General features: G+C 54.9%; 1 protein-coding gene across 4 annotated transcripts; it reads right to left on the bottom strand.

Moving 5' to 3' along the window:
- Positions 1 to 1,888: 1,888 nt before the first annotated feature.
- Positions 1,889 to 9,985, bottom strand: LOC120504476 (zinc finger protein 239-like). Of its 4 annotated transcripts, XM_039713991.1 has the most exons (3): positions 3,458 to 3,565; positions 3,144 to 3,275; positions 1,889 to 3,080 (listed from the first exon to the last, which is right to left on the bottom strand). In XM_039713991.1, the coding sequence occupies exons 1-3, from the start codon at positions 3,510 to 3,512 to the stop codon at positions 2,164 to 2,166; spliced, it is 1,104 nt and encodes a 367-aa protein (XP_039569925.1). In that variant the 5' UTR covers positions 3,513 to 3,565; the 3' UTR covers positions 1,889 to 2,163. The 4 variants fall into 4 exon arrangements, with proteins under 4 accessions (XP_039569925.1, XP_039569926.1, XP_039569924.1 ...); XM_039713992.1 differs by lacking the exons at positions 3,144 to 3,275; positions 3,458 to 3,565 and adding an exon at positions 8,735 to 9,980 and having other exon boundaries at positions 1,889 to 3,040; XM_039713990.1 differs by having other exon boundaries at positions 1,889 to 3,275.
- Between the last annotated feature and the right edge of the window lie 7,088 nt (positions 9,986 to 17,073).

Here is a 17,073-nt window from a genome sequence, read left to right as displayed (position 1 = left end):
GGGCTGCAGCCGGCGGTGGGCGGGGCCAGGCAGAAGGGCGTGGTTATGCAAATACAGGACCGATCCCGCGCTGGGATTGGTGGATGGCAGCAGCGCGGGGTTTCCCCGGTCACGACGGGGCCGGAGCGATGGCGGCGGCGTCCGGTGAGAGGGGACAGGGAGCGGGAATGGGAATATGGGAACAGGACAGGGAATACGGAAACAGCAGCCACAGAGAGAATACGGGATGGGGATTCGTGCTGCAGAGTGCCCAGGCGAAACCCAGCAGGGGCTGTGAGCTCTGCAGCTGGGCCTCCCCTGGGCTGCTGCGGCCCAGGGCCCGGAGCCGGGAGCTGCAGCCTTGCTCCTGCCTCAGGAACAGGAGCCTCCTCCAGGCCCATGGCCCCTCCGTGGCCCCAGCATGAGGGAGGGCTCTGAGCCACAGCGGCTGCTGGCAGGAGGGGCTGCTCCGGCCAGCTGGGGGCCTCTGAGAAATGCCCAAAGCCTTGTGCTCTCTGCAGCTGGCCAAGGACAGCAGCAGGGCTGAACGGTTCGTGTGGCACAGCCAGCGTGGTTATGCAAATACAGGAGCGATCGCGCGCTGGGATTGGTGGGCGGCAGCAGCGCGGGCTTTCGTTGGTCCCGTGAGGGCCGGAGGGGCCGGAGCGATGGCGGCGGCGCCCGGTGAGAGGGGGACAGGGAGCGGTAATGGGGACAGGGAATGGAGACAGGGCGTGGGAATGGGGACAGGGAATGGGGAGAGGGAGCGGGAATGGGACCGGAGATGGAGACAGGGTCCGCACATGGAGACAAGGACCGGGAATGGGAATATGGGAGCGGGACAGGGAATACGGAAACAGCAGCCACAGAGAGATTACGGGATGGGGATTCGTGCTGCAGAGTGCCCAGGCGAAACCCAGCAGGGGCTGTGAGCTCTGCAGCTGGGCCTCCCCTGGGCTGCTGCGGCCCAGGGCCCGGAGCCGGGAGCTGCAGCCTTGCTCCTGCCTCAGGAACAGGAGCCTCCTCCAGGCCCATGGCCCCTCCGTGGCCCCAGCATGAGGGAGGGCTCTGAGCCACAGCGGCTGCTGGCAGGAGGGGCTGCTCCGGCCAGCTGGGGGCCTCTGAGAAATGCCCAAAGCCTTGTGCTCTCTGCAGCTGCCCAAGGACAGCAGCAGGGCTGAACGGTTCGTGTGGCACAGCCAGCCCCAGCTGGGGAGCCCTCAGGGCCCCATGCCAGAGGCGACCCTCGGGAATGGGACAGGGAATGGGACCAGAAATAGGGGATAGGACCAGGAATGGGGACAGGGACCAGAATTGGGGACAGGGAATGGGAACAGGGACTGCAAATGGGATCAGGAATACAGAACAGGACCATGAATGGGACTGGGAAGAGGGACAGGGACAGGGAATGGGAATAGGAACTGGGAAGGCAGGACAGGGACCGGGAAAGGGGACAGGACTGGGAATGGGGACAGGGACGAGGAATGGGAAGGTGGGACAGGGCCTGGGAATCTGGACAGGCAGCAGGAATGGGACTGGGAATATGGGACAGAGACTGGCAATGGCATCCAAACTCAGATGGGAGCAGGATAGGACCAGGATAGGGGAGACATGAGACCAGGCAAGGGGAAGGGGAGTGACAGTGGGGAGTGGGGCAACTGCTAGAGAGGACACTAGGAGTTGGGATGGGGGGACATGGGCATAGATCCAGGGCAGGGAATCCTTGATCAGGTGCCCCAGAAGCTCTGCCAGGATCTCCCTACTTGGCCTAGGGTGCCCAAAGCCCTGAGCAACCCCCAAATCCCTCCCAGGAACCCTCAACTCCCTTGAACATGGCATCCCCCACATCCCCTAAAAGATCCCTCATGACACTGCCCATGGCTATGCCCACACCATGTCCTCATCCATGTTTCAGTTCAACATCTTTATTTTTACCCCGGTTTTGAGTGTTTTGAAGGGACAAAGAGAAATGAAAATAAAATTCAGGCCATAGGGAGCCAGGAAGATGTGGAGCCCCCATGCAGGTGTCTGTCTTCCCAACAGGGATCGCCAGCACCACAGATCATCGTGGCTCTTCCCACCAGGGGTCACTGGGGATCATCCAGAGCAGATCCTCCCGTGGAGGATGGAGCTGGAGCAGTGCACGAACATCTTCCTGCAGTCGGGATACTGGTCTGGCTTCCCTTAGTGGTGGCTCCGTTGGTGTTTGGTCAAGTGAGAGCTCTGTGAGAAACTCTTCCCACACTGGGGACACTCGTAGGGCCTCTCCCCAGTGTGGATGCGCCGGTGCGTGATGAGGTTGCTGTTGTACCTGAAGCCCTTCCCGCAGTCGGGGCAGACAAAGGGCCGCTCCTCTGTGTGGATGCGCCGGTGTGTGGTGAGGTTGCAGTTGTACCTGAAGCCCTGCCCGCAGTCGGGGCATACAAAGGGCCGCTCCTCTGTGTGGATGCGCTGGTGCTGGAGGAGATGGGAGCTGCCCTGAAACCTCTTCCTGCATTCGTTGCACTCATATGGCTGTTCCCCGGTGTGGCTCCTCTGGTGAACAATCAGATCAGAGCTTGTCCTGAAGCTCTTGCCACACTCAGGACACTCACAGGGCTTCTCCCCGGTGTGGATGAGCCGGTGGGTGGCAAGGCGGCAGTTGTACTTGAAGCCCTTCCCACAGTCAGGGCAGCGGAAGGGCCTCTCATCTGTGTGAATGCGCTGATGTGTGAGGAGGTTTGAGCTGGTCTGAAACCTCTTCATGCATTGATCACATTCATAGGGCCTCTCCCCGGTGTGGATCATCTGGTGGCGGATAAGTTTGGATCTGGTGCTGAAGCTTCTCCCACACTCCCCACATTCATAGGGCCGTTCCCCTGTGTGGCATCTCTGGTGGACAATCAGGTAGGAGCTCTGAGTGAAGCACTTCCCACAATGCCCACACTCGTAGGGCCGTTCCCCCATGTGGATTCTCCAGTGGCAGATCAGGGAGGATCGCTTGCTGAAGCTCTTCCCACATTCCTCACACCTGTAGGGCTTCTCCCCATTGTGAAGCTGCTCATGGATCCCCAGCTCCAAGCTCCGGCCGCCATCCTGGCCCAGGGTGGGCCTTTCCTCCTCTAACCTCCCTGGGCTGCGTTTGCAGCCTCTCCTTGTGCGGGATCTCCGGGGATTTTCCTCCCCATTGCATTCCTGTGCTGTGGAACTGCTCAAAACAGCTTCTCCCATGAGGTTCTGCTCATCTGCGGAATGAGCCTCTTCACCGAGGTTCTGCAGTGACTCATCCTCCCTGGTATCTGCCCTCAGCTCCTTCCCTGGGGAGGAAGGACAAGGAGAGGATGGCATTTGCCTCCATGCCACGGGGAAGAACAAGGAGATCCCCCAGTGTGTGCCCAGCAGGACAGGGTCAGCAGCAGGGTTGTGCTGCTGCTGGGGGCCATGCTGGGCTGGGAGATGGAGCAGGAGAGAGGGAAAGGGGCAGTGACTTTCTCCTCACCTGCATGGGGCTCCTGGGCCATCCTCCTCTTCCTCCCAGCCTCCTCTTCCTCCATCCGGCCTAGGAATGGGAAATCCTGCTCTGTGGGGGCAAAACAAGGGTTGATTGCGGTGGCAGAAAGCGGCTGATGGCAGTGGTGGCCTTTGTCCCCAAGCATGGGGTGACACTGTTTTGGTGTGAAACACGGTGGTGTCACCAGGGTGGGACAGGGCCTGACCATGGAGGACTTTGCTCCCAAGAATGGGGTGACACCATTTTAGGACAAAACACACCATTGTCACCATGATAGAACCGGTCATGACAGAGGTGGTGGCCTTTGTCACCAAGCTGATCCTGTTCAGGCTCATCAACCAGCTGGTGGTGGCCTTCAAGGAGGACAACACAGTGGCCTTCAAGCACCTGTTCCTCAAGGGCTACGAGGACGGCACTAATGACACCCAGGCCATCTACACCCATGGGGACCACCTGGAGCACTGACCTTTGTCTTTGGGAAGGTGGCATGGGGACACTGGGAAGGGTTGGGGACATCAGGGGAGTTGGGGACATTGTGGGGCTTGAGGACAAGGGGACCTCCTGGAGCATGTGGCCTATGCCCTTGAGAAGGTGGCACAGGGACACCAGGCAGGGTTGGGGTCACTGGCAGGGGTTGGGGACACAGTGGTGCTTTGGGGACATGGAGGTTCTCAGGGCTGTGGAGATGACTGGGGACACCAGGGTGATCTGGGGACACTGAGGTACCACAGGGCCACCTCCAGCCCCGTGTCCCTGTCCCCACAGTATTTGGCTGTCTCCAACAAGACCCTTGGCCACCATGTTTTGGGAACACAGAGATGTATTGGGGACATGGAAATATTTGAGTAAACGGGGATTATGTGGGACTATCAAGGTGCCACCACCAGCACTGCTGTCCCTGTCCCCACAGTACCTGGCTGTCCCCAATGAGACCTTTGGCCACCACACCTATGGCTGAGGACATGGAGATGTTTTGGCACTATGGGGTGGTTTGGGGCCATCAAGGTGCCCCAGGGCCACCTCCAGCCCCGTGTCCCTGTCCCTGTAGTACCTGGCTGTTCCCAGTGGGACGCTGGGCCACTGGTTCTATGAATACAGACATGAACATGGTTTGGGGACCCAGAGACGTTTGGGGTCATGTAGATCTTTTGGGGGCATGGGGTGGATTGGGGACACTGAGGTGCCCCAGTGCCACCCCCAGCTGTGTCCCTGTCCCTGTAGTACCTGGCTTTCCACAATGGGACCCATGGTGGCACCAGGGGTGGCACCAGGCTCCAGCTGTGCCAGCACTTCTTCCACAGGGTGGACATCAAGCCCAGCAACGACACCTTCAACATCGACCCCAGCGTCGTCACTGGGGGTTGGGGTGCAGGGTTTGGGGATGGGGATTTGGGGTGCAGGGTGCTGGGTTTGAGATTTGAGGTTTGGGTTTGGGGTTTGGCATTTGAGGTATAGGTTTGGGGTTTCGGAATTGGGGTTTGGGATGGTCCCACGGGTTTGGGGTTTACGATTTGACACTTGGGGTTTGGGATGGTCTTAGGGTGTTTGGGGGTTTGAGAGTCAGGCATTCGGATGGTCTCAGGGGATTTGGAATGGTCCCAGGTGATTTGATATTTGGGGTTTGGGAGGGTCTCAGGGGATTTGGGAGTTGGGATGGTCTCAGAGGATTTGGGATGCTCTCAGGGCATTAGGGGTGGTCCAAGAGGTTTGGGAGCTGGGATTTGGGGTTAGGGTTTGGATTTGAGGTGCAGGGTTTGGCATAGTCCCTGGGCATTTGGGGATTGGGATTTGGGATGTTGCCTGGCATTTGGCAGCTGGGATTTGGGGTTTGGATGTGGGAGCTGGGAGTTGGGATTTGGGATGGTCCTGAAGCATTCAGAATGGTCCCGGGGCATTTGGGATTCAGGATTTGGGAAGTCTCAGGGGCTTTGGGCTCCTGGCATTCCCTGACCCCAATCCCAACCCCACAGAGATCCTGGGAGTACACCCTGGGGCCCCCCAGCTGCAGGTGCTGGATGGCACTAATGGCAACTTCACCCTCCAATTCCACATGTAAATCCCAAAACCCCCCAAAATTCCTGATAATCCCACTTATGGGTGTTTCCCATCCCTAAAATCCCAGTGTGGGATTTGTGTTCACTTTTCCCAGATTTCTGCGTGGCATTTTGGGGTGGAATTTTCCCTTTCCCATGGTTATTTTTTTGGAAATTTTGTGGCCAAGTTTTCCCTTTTCCATTTGTTTTTTGAGGATTTTGGTGCAGAAGTTTTCCTTTTCTAGGTTTTTTGGGGGAGTTTGGGAACTCCTGGGGTTTTTTTGGGGGGAGATTTTTTTAAATTATTATTATTGCATTCCCACTTTTTGGGGGGGATTTTGGTGTGAAATTTGAATTTCTGGGGGATTTTAGCATGGAATTTTTCCTTTTTCTGGTGGTTTTTTTGGGACTTTGAGAACTCATGGGATTTTTTTGGGATTTTGGAGCAGATTTGTTCCCTTTCCTGTTGTTCTTTTGGGGAGAAATTTTCCTATTTCTTTGGTTTATTTTGGGATTTTGAGGTGGAATTTTTTTCCTTTTTTGGGGCAATTTCAGGGATATGGGGTGTTTTTTTTTTATTTTGGGGCCTCCTTGGTTGTTTTTTGTCCCCTCAGGCTGATCAGTGTCACTGTGGAGTTCCAGCTCATGGCCATGAACATCCAAACACTGCTGAACCATGAAATCCCTGACTGATACACCTTCAGTGTAACCGTGAGTGTCCCTAAGTGTCCCCGAGTGTCTGCAAATATCCTAAAGTCCCTAATAAATATCCTATCCCTCTCATGTCCCCCTTGTGTCCGTCTTGAGTGTCCCTCTGTGCCTTGGCTGTCCCCCGATCCCTCTGCAGGCCCTGGGGGGCAGCCAGCGAGTGCTGTGACAATAACAGTGACAGTGCCAGTAACAGTGACAGTGATGGTGACAGTGCCAGTGACAATGCCAATGTCAGTGCCACCCAGTGTCCCCAGGTCACATTTGACACCCACACCCACAGTGGGCGAGTGCGGATACACCTGGACATCCTCGCGGGTGCCACCACCCCTTGCTGCCCAGCAGAGGTGACACTGGGTGACAGGAGGACAGGGTGCCAGGAGAACACAGGACAGGGGGACAAGTGCCCCACCACCCCCATGCCCCAGGTGCAGGTGGGGCCGGAGGCATTTCTGTCGTGCCCTGACCGTGCTTCCCCTCCGCTCCCTGCTCCCCCCACACCTTGGGGACACTCCTGACTCCCACCCTGGGTGCCCCTCAGTGGGGAGGGGTTGATGCCACCGTAGGAAAACCCTCTCTGTGCCATCCACGAGGTGGCACCTGCGCTTTTTGTCACCACCACCCACCAGCACCCCAAACGCCCCGAAACAGAGTGGGGGGGGGGCACATATCCTGCGGCGCTGAGGGGGGGATGGTGTGACTAAATTTTTGGGGTCACCCCCTGCCACTTCCACCTCCCCAAATCCCCCCAAGGATGCTGCACAACCCCGCATCCCACCCACTACCTCGGCGGCAGCATCCCCTGAAGGGATGGAAGGGTCACGTTCCTGCTGAAGAGTCTTTGGGGACTGTCCCCGTGTCCCCCTCCCATCCCTGCAGTACCTACACTGCTGTGCTCATGCTTGGCCCTGTTTCATGGCTTCCCCATGACCAGGCAGGAGTTTCAGTCACACCCTCACCTTGTTCTCCTCCTCTGGGTTTGATGTCACTTCTCCCGCTGGGGATGTGCCTGTGACACCAGGGGGACACTGCAGGTCACCCCTGCGCATGACTGCAGGGTCACAGTGGCTCCTGAAGGCCCCCTCATGTGACAGCTGGGGGTCCCAGGATGCTGCGATGATGATTTGAGGGGTGGGTGTGTCCAGGGTGGTGAGCACAGAGTCCATGTGGTGCAGGGGGGACAGTTGGCGACAAAGGTGGGGGAAAGCCTGGGGGGACAGGGGGAGGAGGGTCAGAGGGGTAAGGGGTGGAGACGGGGTTGGAGGGGCAGGATCAACCCAACAATGTGCCAGGCATATCCTTTCCTGTGCTGGAGCGGGCCCACATGCTCTGTGGCAGGAGCAGCCATGGGAACAACCTGAGCAACACAGCGACACCTTGAGGGACACAGGGACACCCTGCAGGACATCACCAGGGACCAGCCAGGATCAGGAACAGGGACACATAGGGGATATGGGGACAGGGACTCACAGCGGGGACAGGAAGACACAGAGGGGTGACATGTAGCCATGGCAGGGGATGGGGATATTTGGAGAGGAGGGGATATGATGCCACCAGGACACACATCAGGGGACAATGTTGCCACACCTGTGCAGACACTGTCACCAGGATGCCTCTGGTGACAGGACCACATGACCCCCATGGGTGACACTGACTCTTGTCCCCAGGGGCAGTTGGAGTCTCCTGAGCATGGTGGCCCTGGGACACCCTGGTGGCTGTCACTTGCTTCTGGGCCACTTGTCACCAGCTGAACAAGTTCCCCGTCCCGCCCTGCTGGGTGGTGACATTTGGCTGACACTGCACTGGTGAAACGTCCCTATTCATATCCATGTATCCGTACGTCCCCATTGATGTTCATATTCCCACATGTTCTTCCCATCCATGTCATTGTCCCCCAAAAGTCCCCATCCATATCCATTTTTACCCCAGTTTCAGGAGTTTCAAAAGGATGAACAGAAACCTTTTCATTTCAAGGCCAAAACAAAATGATTTATGTGTCCCTGACAGCAGAGCATCCATGTGCTTGGGTGGGTGGGAAAAACCTTTTTGGAGGGGTTTCCACCCTACTGTATCCAAAATCAGAGGTTTTTCCCAAATTCATCCCTGTTTGGCTGTAGAAGATGCCTGTGGGTCAGGGAGAAATAAAAGGATGGATTTATGTTGGAGAAGACCTACAAGGCCATCCAGTGTTGTTTGATGCCACCAGAAGCAGCAAAAGGAGATTCTTCTGGGGTCAGAAGTCGACAAATCCGCTCTCCACAATGAATTTCTGATGTTGGTCTGTGGATGTGTCCAGGTGCCCATGGGCAGCCAGGAGGATGTGGAGAGCCCAGGCAGGTGTCTTCCCAACATGGATCACTGGCACCATGGATTACCGAGGCTCTGCCCACTGGGGTCACTGAGGATCAGAACCAATCCTCCCATGGGGGATGGACCTGGAGCAGCACACGAAGCTTGTCCCACACTTGGGGCACTCATAGGGCTTTCATAGTGGTGCCTCCATTCGTGTTGGGTCAAGGCTGACCTCTGACTGAAGCTCTTCCCACAGTGGGGACACTTGTAGGGCTTCTCCCCTGTGTGGATGCGCTGGTGAGTGACAAGGGTGGAGTTGTGCTTGAAGCCCTTCCCGCAGTCAGGGCAGCGGAAGGGCCTCTCATCCGTGTGAATCCGCTGATGTACGAGGAGATCTGAGCTGCTTTGAAACCTCTTCCCACACTCCCCACACTCGTAGGGCCGCTCCCCGGTGTGGCTCCTCTGGTGGATCATCAGGTGATCATTCCGGCTGTAGCTCTTCCCACACTCGGGACACTCGTAAGGCCGTTCCCCAGTGTGGATCCTCTGGTGAAGCATCAGTTCAGAGCTCTGGCTGAATTTCTTCCCACAATGCCCACACTCGTAGGGCTTCTCACCAGTGTGGGTCCTCTTGTGGACAATCAGGTTCGACTTCTGGGTGAATCTCTTCCCACACTCCCCACACTCGTAGGGCCTCTCCCCGGTGTGGATGCGCCGGTGCTTGACGAGGTCAGAGTTATATTTGAAGCCCTTCATGCAGTCAGGGCAGCGGAAGGGCCTCTCCTCAGTGTGAATGCGCTGGTGGACGAGGAGATGGCAGCTTGTTTGAAACCTCTTCCCACATTTGGGACACTCATAGGGCCTCTCATCTGTGTGTGTCCGCTGATGCTTCAGAAGAGTGGAGTTTCTCTGAAAGCTCTTCCCACATTCCCCACACTCATATGGCCGTTCCCCTGTGTGGCTCCTCTGGTGGTTGATCAGATCAAAGGTGTCTCTGCAGCTCTTCCCACACTCCCCACACTCATAACGCCTTTCACCAGTGTGGATCCTTTGGTGGCGGATCAGGGCTGAGTTTCGGCTGAAGCTCTTCCCACATTCCTCACACCTGTAGGGCTTCTCCCCATTGTGAAGCTGCTCATGGATCCCCAGCTCCAAGCTCCGGCCGCCATCCTGGCCCAGGGTGGGCCTTTCCTCCTCTAACCTCCCTGGGCTGCGTTTGCAGCCTCTCCTTGTGCGGGATCTCCGGGGATTTTCCTCCCCATTGCATTCCTGTGCTGTGGAACTGCTCAAAACAGCTTCTCCCATGAGGTTCTGCTCATCTGCGGAATGAGCCTCTTCACCGAGGTTCTGCAGTGACTCATCCTCCCTGGTATCTGCCCTCAGCTCCTTCCCTGGGGAGGAAGGACAAGGAGAGGATGGCATTTGCCTCCATGCCACGGGGAAGAACAAGGAGATCCCCCAGTGTGTGCCCAGCAGGACAGGGTCAGCAGCAGGGTTGTGCTGCTGCTGGGGGAAGGAACTGGGAGCGCTTTCCCTGCCGGGGCCGCTCTTACTGGGAGCACTGGGAGGGAACTGGGAGCAAACAGCGCCCGGACGGGGCTGTGGCCGGCGGTGGGCGGGGCCAAACAGAAGGGCGTGATTATGCAAATCCGGGAGCGATCGCTCGCTGGGATTGGCGGACGGCAGCCGCGAGCGGTTTGCTCGGTGACGTCACCGCCGGGGGATGGGTTGGAGCGATGGCGGCGGTGTCCGGCGAGAGGGGACAGGGAGCGGGAATGTGACCGGGAATGGGGACACGGACCAGGAGTGGGACAGGAAATACGGGACCGAGACCTGGAATGGGACTAGAAATACGGGAGAGGGACCGGGAACGGGAGTGGGAATGGGAATGGGCCGGGGATGGGAACCGGGCAAGAGGGACACGGGGAAAAGGAGCACCGGGAACCGGGCTTGGGCGTGGGGGTGGCACCGGGGCGAGGGGGGACCGGGGACAGGAGCGACACTGGGGCGAGTGGACAGCGGGGACCGGGCCGGGGGAGTTAAATGCTGCAGGGGATGCTGTGCACCTGCACTGTGGGCAGAGGGGACACCAGAACGGGGTGGGGGGGACACGGGACAGGGGTGACACCGAGGACAGGGAGTCCTGACCGGGGGCTTAACGGCCACAGGGGACACTGTGGACTGGGCAGCAGGGACACCGGAAGAGAGGAATGACACCAGACCAAGGGGGACACGGACAGGAGGGTGACACCGAGCAGGGTGGACACCGGGACAGGGGTGATCCTGGGACATGGGGGTGACACCGAACAGCGGGGACACAGACCAGGGGGTGACACCGAGCAAGGGGAGCACCAGACCGAGGTGACACCGGTGGGTGTGCGCAGAGACCGAGTGGCTGCTGAGTCGTGGCACAGCACGGCCGAGGCAGCTTCGGTGCCGGTAGTGGAGGAGGAGCTGTGGTGCTGGCTCAGGTAATTCCTCTTGAGCCTCTGTGACAAGTACCGGGCCCGCGGCAGGCAGCCCGTGAAACTGGCGCTGGAGCTCGCCAAGATCATCCTTGTCACCGTGCAGGTGACACCACAGGGACAGCGAGCTGGGACAGTGGGGATGGCTGGTAGGGACACTGGGGATGGCAGCATGAGGGGCTGGGATACCAGGGAGGGAGCACGGGGACATGGGGACACTTTGACAGGGACACTGGGGTGTCCTGGGACAAAGCATTGGCAGTATGACCGTGGTGAGAAAGGGGCTGATTTGGGATGCTCTCAGGGCATTAGGGGTGGTCCAAGAGGTTTGGGAGCTGGGATTTGGGGTTAGGGTTTGGATTTGAGGTGCAGGGTTTGGCATGGTCCCTGGACATTTGGGGATTGGGATTTGGGTTGGTCCCTGGCATTTGGCAGCTGGGATTCGGGATTTGGATCTGGGAGTTGGGATTTGGGATGGTCCTGAAGCATTCAGAATGGTCCCGGGGCATTTGGGATTCAGGATTTGGGAAGTCTCAGGGGCTTTGGGCTCCTGGCATTCCCTGACCCCAATCCCAACCCCACAGAGATCCTGGGAGTACACCCTGGGGCCCCCCAGCTGCAGGTGCTGGATGGCACTAATGGCAACTTCACCCTCCAGAGCTTGCGGGCTGGAGCTTGCTGTTGAGGGGGTCACTCCTCAGGCCTTCCTGAGCTAGAGAAACCTTTGAGGCGAGGTGAAGAAAGGAGTCGTCCTGATGGAGAGTTTTCAATCCAGAGTTTTATTTTGGTGGCACGGCTTCTGAATCCTGCAACAACTCCACTAAACTTCTCCCAACAGAACTCTCCACCAGAACCCCGACAGCATGGTCTGCTTGTTCTTTTACCTGGGGAGAGGGGCAGGGGAGGGGACCCAGGGACCACCAGCCAGGCACAGGGGAGGTGGTCTCAGGTGAGAGGGACACCTGGGTGGGCCAATGGCCCCCCAGGGGGGGGAGAGCATCCTTTGAACCTGCCAGTCATTGGACGATGCTCTCCTTGGAATTTCTGGGTTGACAGACAATGCCCAGCAGGGGTTAAGGGTGGGGAAAAGGAGATGTGACTGACACCCCACCTGGGGAAGAAAATTTCAGGGAGAAATCAGGGGAAACTGAGGCAAGTCATGACATCACACTGCAACAGTTGTTGACCAGTTTTCCTGATTATATATGGTCCAATTTCAAAAATTCTTGGGCAGAGCATGACCGGTGATTGGGCTGGAGTGGTGATAGTAGAAAACTGGGTCATAGCAGTTATTACAAATTTGAAAGAAAGGCCTTCAGTATTTTTGGACCAAAGACAAACTACTTCTGCGTTTATGTTAATGTAAAACTGTGCCAACAGTCTTGTACTCTTGGGTGTGTACAAACCTGTTCATGCTTATTTGCCTGATCTGTTGAAACACTGATTGAGATTGCCTTACTATAGGTAGTTCCGTTAATCATTAGCATCCTATGCTAATTTCTTCTCCCACTACCCCTTGAAACTTCCAGGTTTTTTGTTTTTCCCATTCCTGCCTAGTGTTGATTTCAATATCTGATTTTCATGCATAACACAGTCGATAGGTTTAAACCCTTTACATTTCCCATGGATCCAGTAAAGTGAACAAAAGCCTGGGACTAAGGCCATTCGGTAACATACTGCCTAAGGGGGCTCTCAGTCCCTTCTACCAATTGGAGTATAACTATTGTACTTAATCTGGGCTTCGTAGTCTCAGTCCCTTCTACCCACTGGGATGTAACTACTGTACTCAATGTGAGCTTTGTGCTCTCAGTCCCTTCTACCCACTGGGATGTAACTACGGTACTCAGTGTGGGTTTTGTTATAGCGGTTATCTTAAATCTATAAACTAAGCCTTTTAAACCTAACAGGTCAGTCAAGTTATTTTGCCAGTGGCATGTCACATAAGTTGGTTTAGCTAAAGTGAAATTATGCCAGCAATCAATTGGTTCATTTTTACAGTCCTTTGTAATTGCAACATTGTTAGTTTTGGGACCTAGAGTGTAATTACCAACATACTCCAGGTTGTCCAGGGTGATGTGCTGGATTTTTGGAATCGTCACATACTGCCTAAGGGGGCTCTCAGTCCCTTCTACCAATTGGAGTATAACTATTGTACTTAATCTGGGCTTCGTAGTCTCAGTCCCTTCTACCCACTGGGATGTAACTACTGTACTCAATGTGAGCTTTGTGCTCTCAGTCCCTTCTACCCACTGGGATGTAACTACGGTACTCAGTGTGGGTTTTGTTATAGCGGTTATCTTAAATCTATAAACTAAGCCTTTTAAACCTAACAGGTCAGTCAAGTTATTTTGCCAGTGGCATGTCACATAAGTTGGTTTAGCTAAAGTGAAATTATGCCAGCAATCAATTGGTTCATTTTTACAGTCCTTTGTAATTGCAACATTGTTAGTTTTGGGACCTAGAGTGTAATTACCAACATACTCCAGGTTGTCCAGGGTGATGTGCTGGATTTTTTGAATTGTCAGGTCCCCGTAGTGAGGGAATGATGCTTGGAGGTGTCAGGCAAAAGGCAGTGATTTTGGGACATCCATTCACCCCCCACCTACTGTTCACTCCTTTAACAGCTTCCCATAACCGAACATCCCAATTTCCCTCCTGTGGCTTCAGAAGTCATTTCAAAATACCATTGGTCCTTTCTACAATCCCATTAGCTTGAGGGTAGTAAGGGGAGTGGAAAGTCCGCTTAATTCCTTCACCTTTTGCCCAGTCCTGTACACCTCTAGCAGTGAAGTGGGACCCGTTGTCAGATTGAATTTCCTGTGGCTTTGGGAAAGTTCCAAACCACCCGTGCCAAGCTTTAGCCATATTATCACCTGTAGCTCTTTTAAAAGCATCAGCTTGAACCAACCCAGATACAATCGCTGCTCCTACTAGCACAAAGTGTTTACCTCCTGACTTCTTAAAGGGGCTGATATAATCTACTTGCCACGCATTCCATAAGCCTTTATGCTTTTTTAAATGCAGAGGGTCATCTTCTAAAGGATGTCTCTCTCCAGTCGCCTGCAACGCTGCTCACAGGCTGATATGCATGTTTTTTTATCCTTTTGGGGCCTGTGATAGCTGTGATTAATATATCTCCAGATTTATTTTTAGTGAGCATTCTCAAATAACCCAGCCTCTGCCCCTTCGCCCACCTGTAAGTGGCAGAGATATTAGTTTCCTGAAAACCTTGTTGGTTTTGGTTCACTGTCTGTGCTCTGAAGGAGAGGCTGGGGGACTGTTGTGCTATTTAGATTCTGAGAGAGGAGCTGCAAGAGGGTTAATTTTGGCTCACTGCCAGTGTTCTGAGAGGGAGACTGGGGGAGGGTTCCGCTGCCTAGATTTTGAGAGAGAAGGTGGGATGAGGTTAATTTTGGCTCCTTGCCTATGTTTTGTTAGAGAGGCTGGGGGGGGATTAGAGTGTTGGAGGAGGTGTGTGTTGGTTCCTGAGAAGGGAGGAGTGCACTGGGTTGAGCCAATGGATTCGGTTTTCCATAGTGCCAATTGTTTATTATTTTCTGCAATTTATCGAGGGGCAAACCATCCATCACCTCTTTGAGGACCCCCTTTTTAATTCCCGACAACTACCAACAGTGGTGGTTAGAGATCTGTTTTCCCTTCTCTACATTTTCCGTGTGAGAAGTCCCAATAAACGGAACACATTTTGGTTTTTTCTGATTTCTCCTCCGGGGTTTTTACAGGTCCATATTGTCTACAATAATTAATCCGATCTACTGCAACTTCACCTCATGTCCAAACTTTACGGCTACTGGCAGATGAATCAGATTGAGAAGCTGCGGGCTGTGAGGGGGAAGAGTATGGAGTGAAGCCAGGATCAGTAGATCCAGTTTGGTCAGTGGAGTTACTGAGGAATCTAAAATGTCCCCACTGCGGGGGGACCCGCATCCCCCTGCCGGGGCTCTGCTGCCACCCACAGCGGGACCCCCCAAAAACACCTCTCAGGGACCCCTGATGTCCCTTTGAGGGGCATCTGTGGCTCGGCTTTGAAGCCCTGCCAGCTCCAAACATCCCCCCCCCCAAAAAAAACCCCAAACCCAGGGATCCCCCCAGGTTATTTGGGCCGAGTTCCTCCTCCCCAGGCACCTGCAGGATGGCGGGCGACGGTCCCAGAGCTGTGGTGAGTTCAGGAAGCGCCAGGGCCACGCGGTTCCCCCCTCTCCTGCTTCTTCCTGCTGCTGCTCCGCCTCTTCCTCCTTCCCTCCTCCTCCTCCGCTGGCCCTGAATCCCAAACTGTGACCCCAAGGTCAATGAAAGGGCGGGAACTGTTAAGGGAAGGGGTGGGGTCAAGGAAAGGGCAGGAACTGAGAGGGGAAGGGGCAGGCTCAAGTGGCCACATGGTCCTAAAAGGGCCTGGTTTGGCCTAAAATCATCCAAAAGGGTGTCATATGCAGCCTAAACCCACCTCTTTTGGCTGAAAATCAGCCAGATGGGCCTAAAATCCCCCAAAGTGGTTTACAATCGACACAAAATGGCTGAAAATCACCCTTAAATCTTCTAAATGGGTGTAAAATCCATCTTAAACATACGTGGTTTGGCCTAAAATCCCCCAAATGGGCCTAAAATCCACCCTAAAATCCACCCTAAAATCCACCTGGTTTTGCATAAAATCACCAAGACACCTAAAATCACCCAGACTGGTCTGAAATGTATACAAAGGCACCTAATATCATCCAAAATGGCTTGGTTTGACTTAAAATTACCCAAAAGAGGCCTAAAACTCACCCATATGGGCCTAACAGCATCCAAAGGCATCTAAAATCCAGTCTAAAACACACCAGATGTGGACTAAAATCAGCCAAAGGGGCCTGAATTCCACACTAAAAGGCTTGAAATCACTCCAAGGGATCTAAAACCCACCCTAAACCTGCCCAGTTTGGCCTAAAATCACCCAAATGGACCTAAAATCTCCAGGACTGCAACCGAGACCGAAATCAGCAGTATAATTGACACCTGCAGGAAGACTGAGACCTACACTGGAACTGAAACCACCAACACTCCAAGACTGGGACTGAAACTGAGACTGGAACCAGAACTGGCAGTGGGACTAAGACTGAGACTAAGACTGACACTGGAACCAGCACCAGGAATGCTTTGGAACTGGGACTGGCCTCGGGAGTGCTCCAGGACTGCTCCAGGATTGGGATCAGGATCGAGACTGGGACCAGGATTGTGCTCTGGAACCAGGACCAGGATCAGGACAAAGAACCCTCTGGGATTGAGACTGAGACCATCATCAGAACCAGCAACAAGATTGGCATGCTCTGGGACCAAGACGGAGATTGGCACTGGGAGCACTCTGGGCCCCAGACTGGCAGCAGTAGCAGCACTGCCACTAGCAGTGGGACCACTGCAAGACTGAGACCGAGACCAGCGCTGAAAGTGGTGCCAGCGCTGGGACTGAGAATGGCACCACTCCAGGACAGACACTGGGACCAGCACTGCTCCAGGATTGATATCAATACCAGGACCAGAATCGGCACCAGGAGTGCTCCAGGACTGAGACAGAAACTGAGGCTGGCATCAAGACTGGCATTAGTGCTGGAATCGCTCTGGCATTGGCACCAGGATTGAAAATGGGATCAGCAACAGGATTGCTCTGGAATCTCCATGTTTGCTCTGGGGAGTTTTGGCAGTGCCCCTGGGCAGGATGGGGAGGGACTGGGAGAGACACATGGGACTGGGAGGGAGTGGGACGGACTCCTGCGTGGTGGGGATTGGGTGGAGGCATTTCCAAGCTCCCAGGCCATGACACATGTAGTATCCAAGATATTATTAGAAGAAGTAATACCCAGGTATGGTTTAATAAAATATATTGGTTCAGATCAAGGCGCACACTTTACCTCAAGGGTGATCAAACAAATGGCCAAAGTCTTAGGGGTCCACTGGGAATATCATACCCCTTGGCATCCGCAGAGCTCTGGTCAGGTTGAGCAGATAAATCAGACCCTAAAAGCACAATTGTCAAAATTGATACTAGAAACCAAAATGTTCTGGATCAAATGCCTTCCTCTAGCCCTGCTGAATATCAGGACTCTACCAAATTCAG

The sequence above is a fragment of the Passer montanus genome, unplaced genomic scaffold (genome assembly GCF_014805655.1).
Source record: "Passer montanus isolate IOZ18808 unplaced genomic scaffold, ASM1480565v1 scaffold293, whole genome shotgun sequence".
In the NCBI taxonomy this organism is placed as follows: Eukaryota; Metazoa; Chordata; class Aves; order Passeriformes; family Passeridae; genus Passer; species Passer montanus.
Note: the sequence above shows the minus strand (reverse complement) of the source record. Positions and strands in the feature narration are given on the sequence as shown.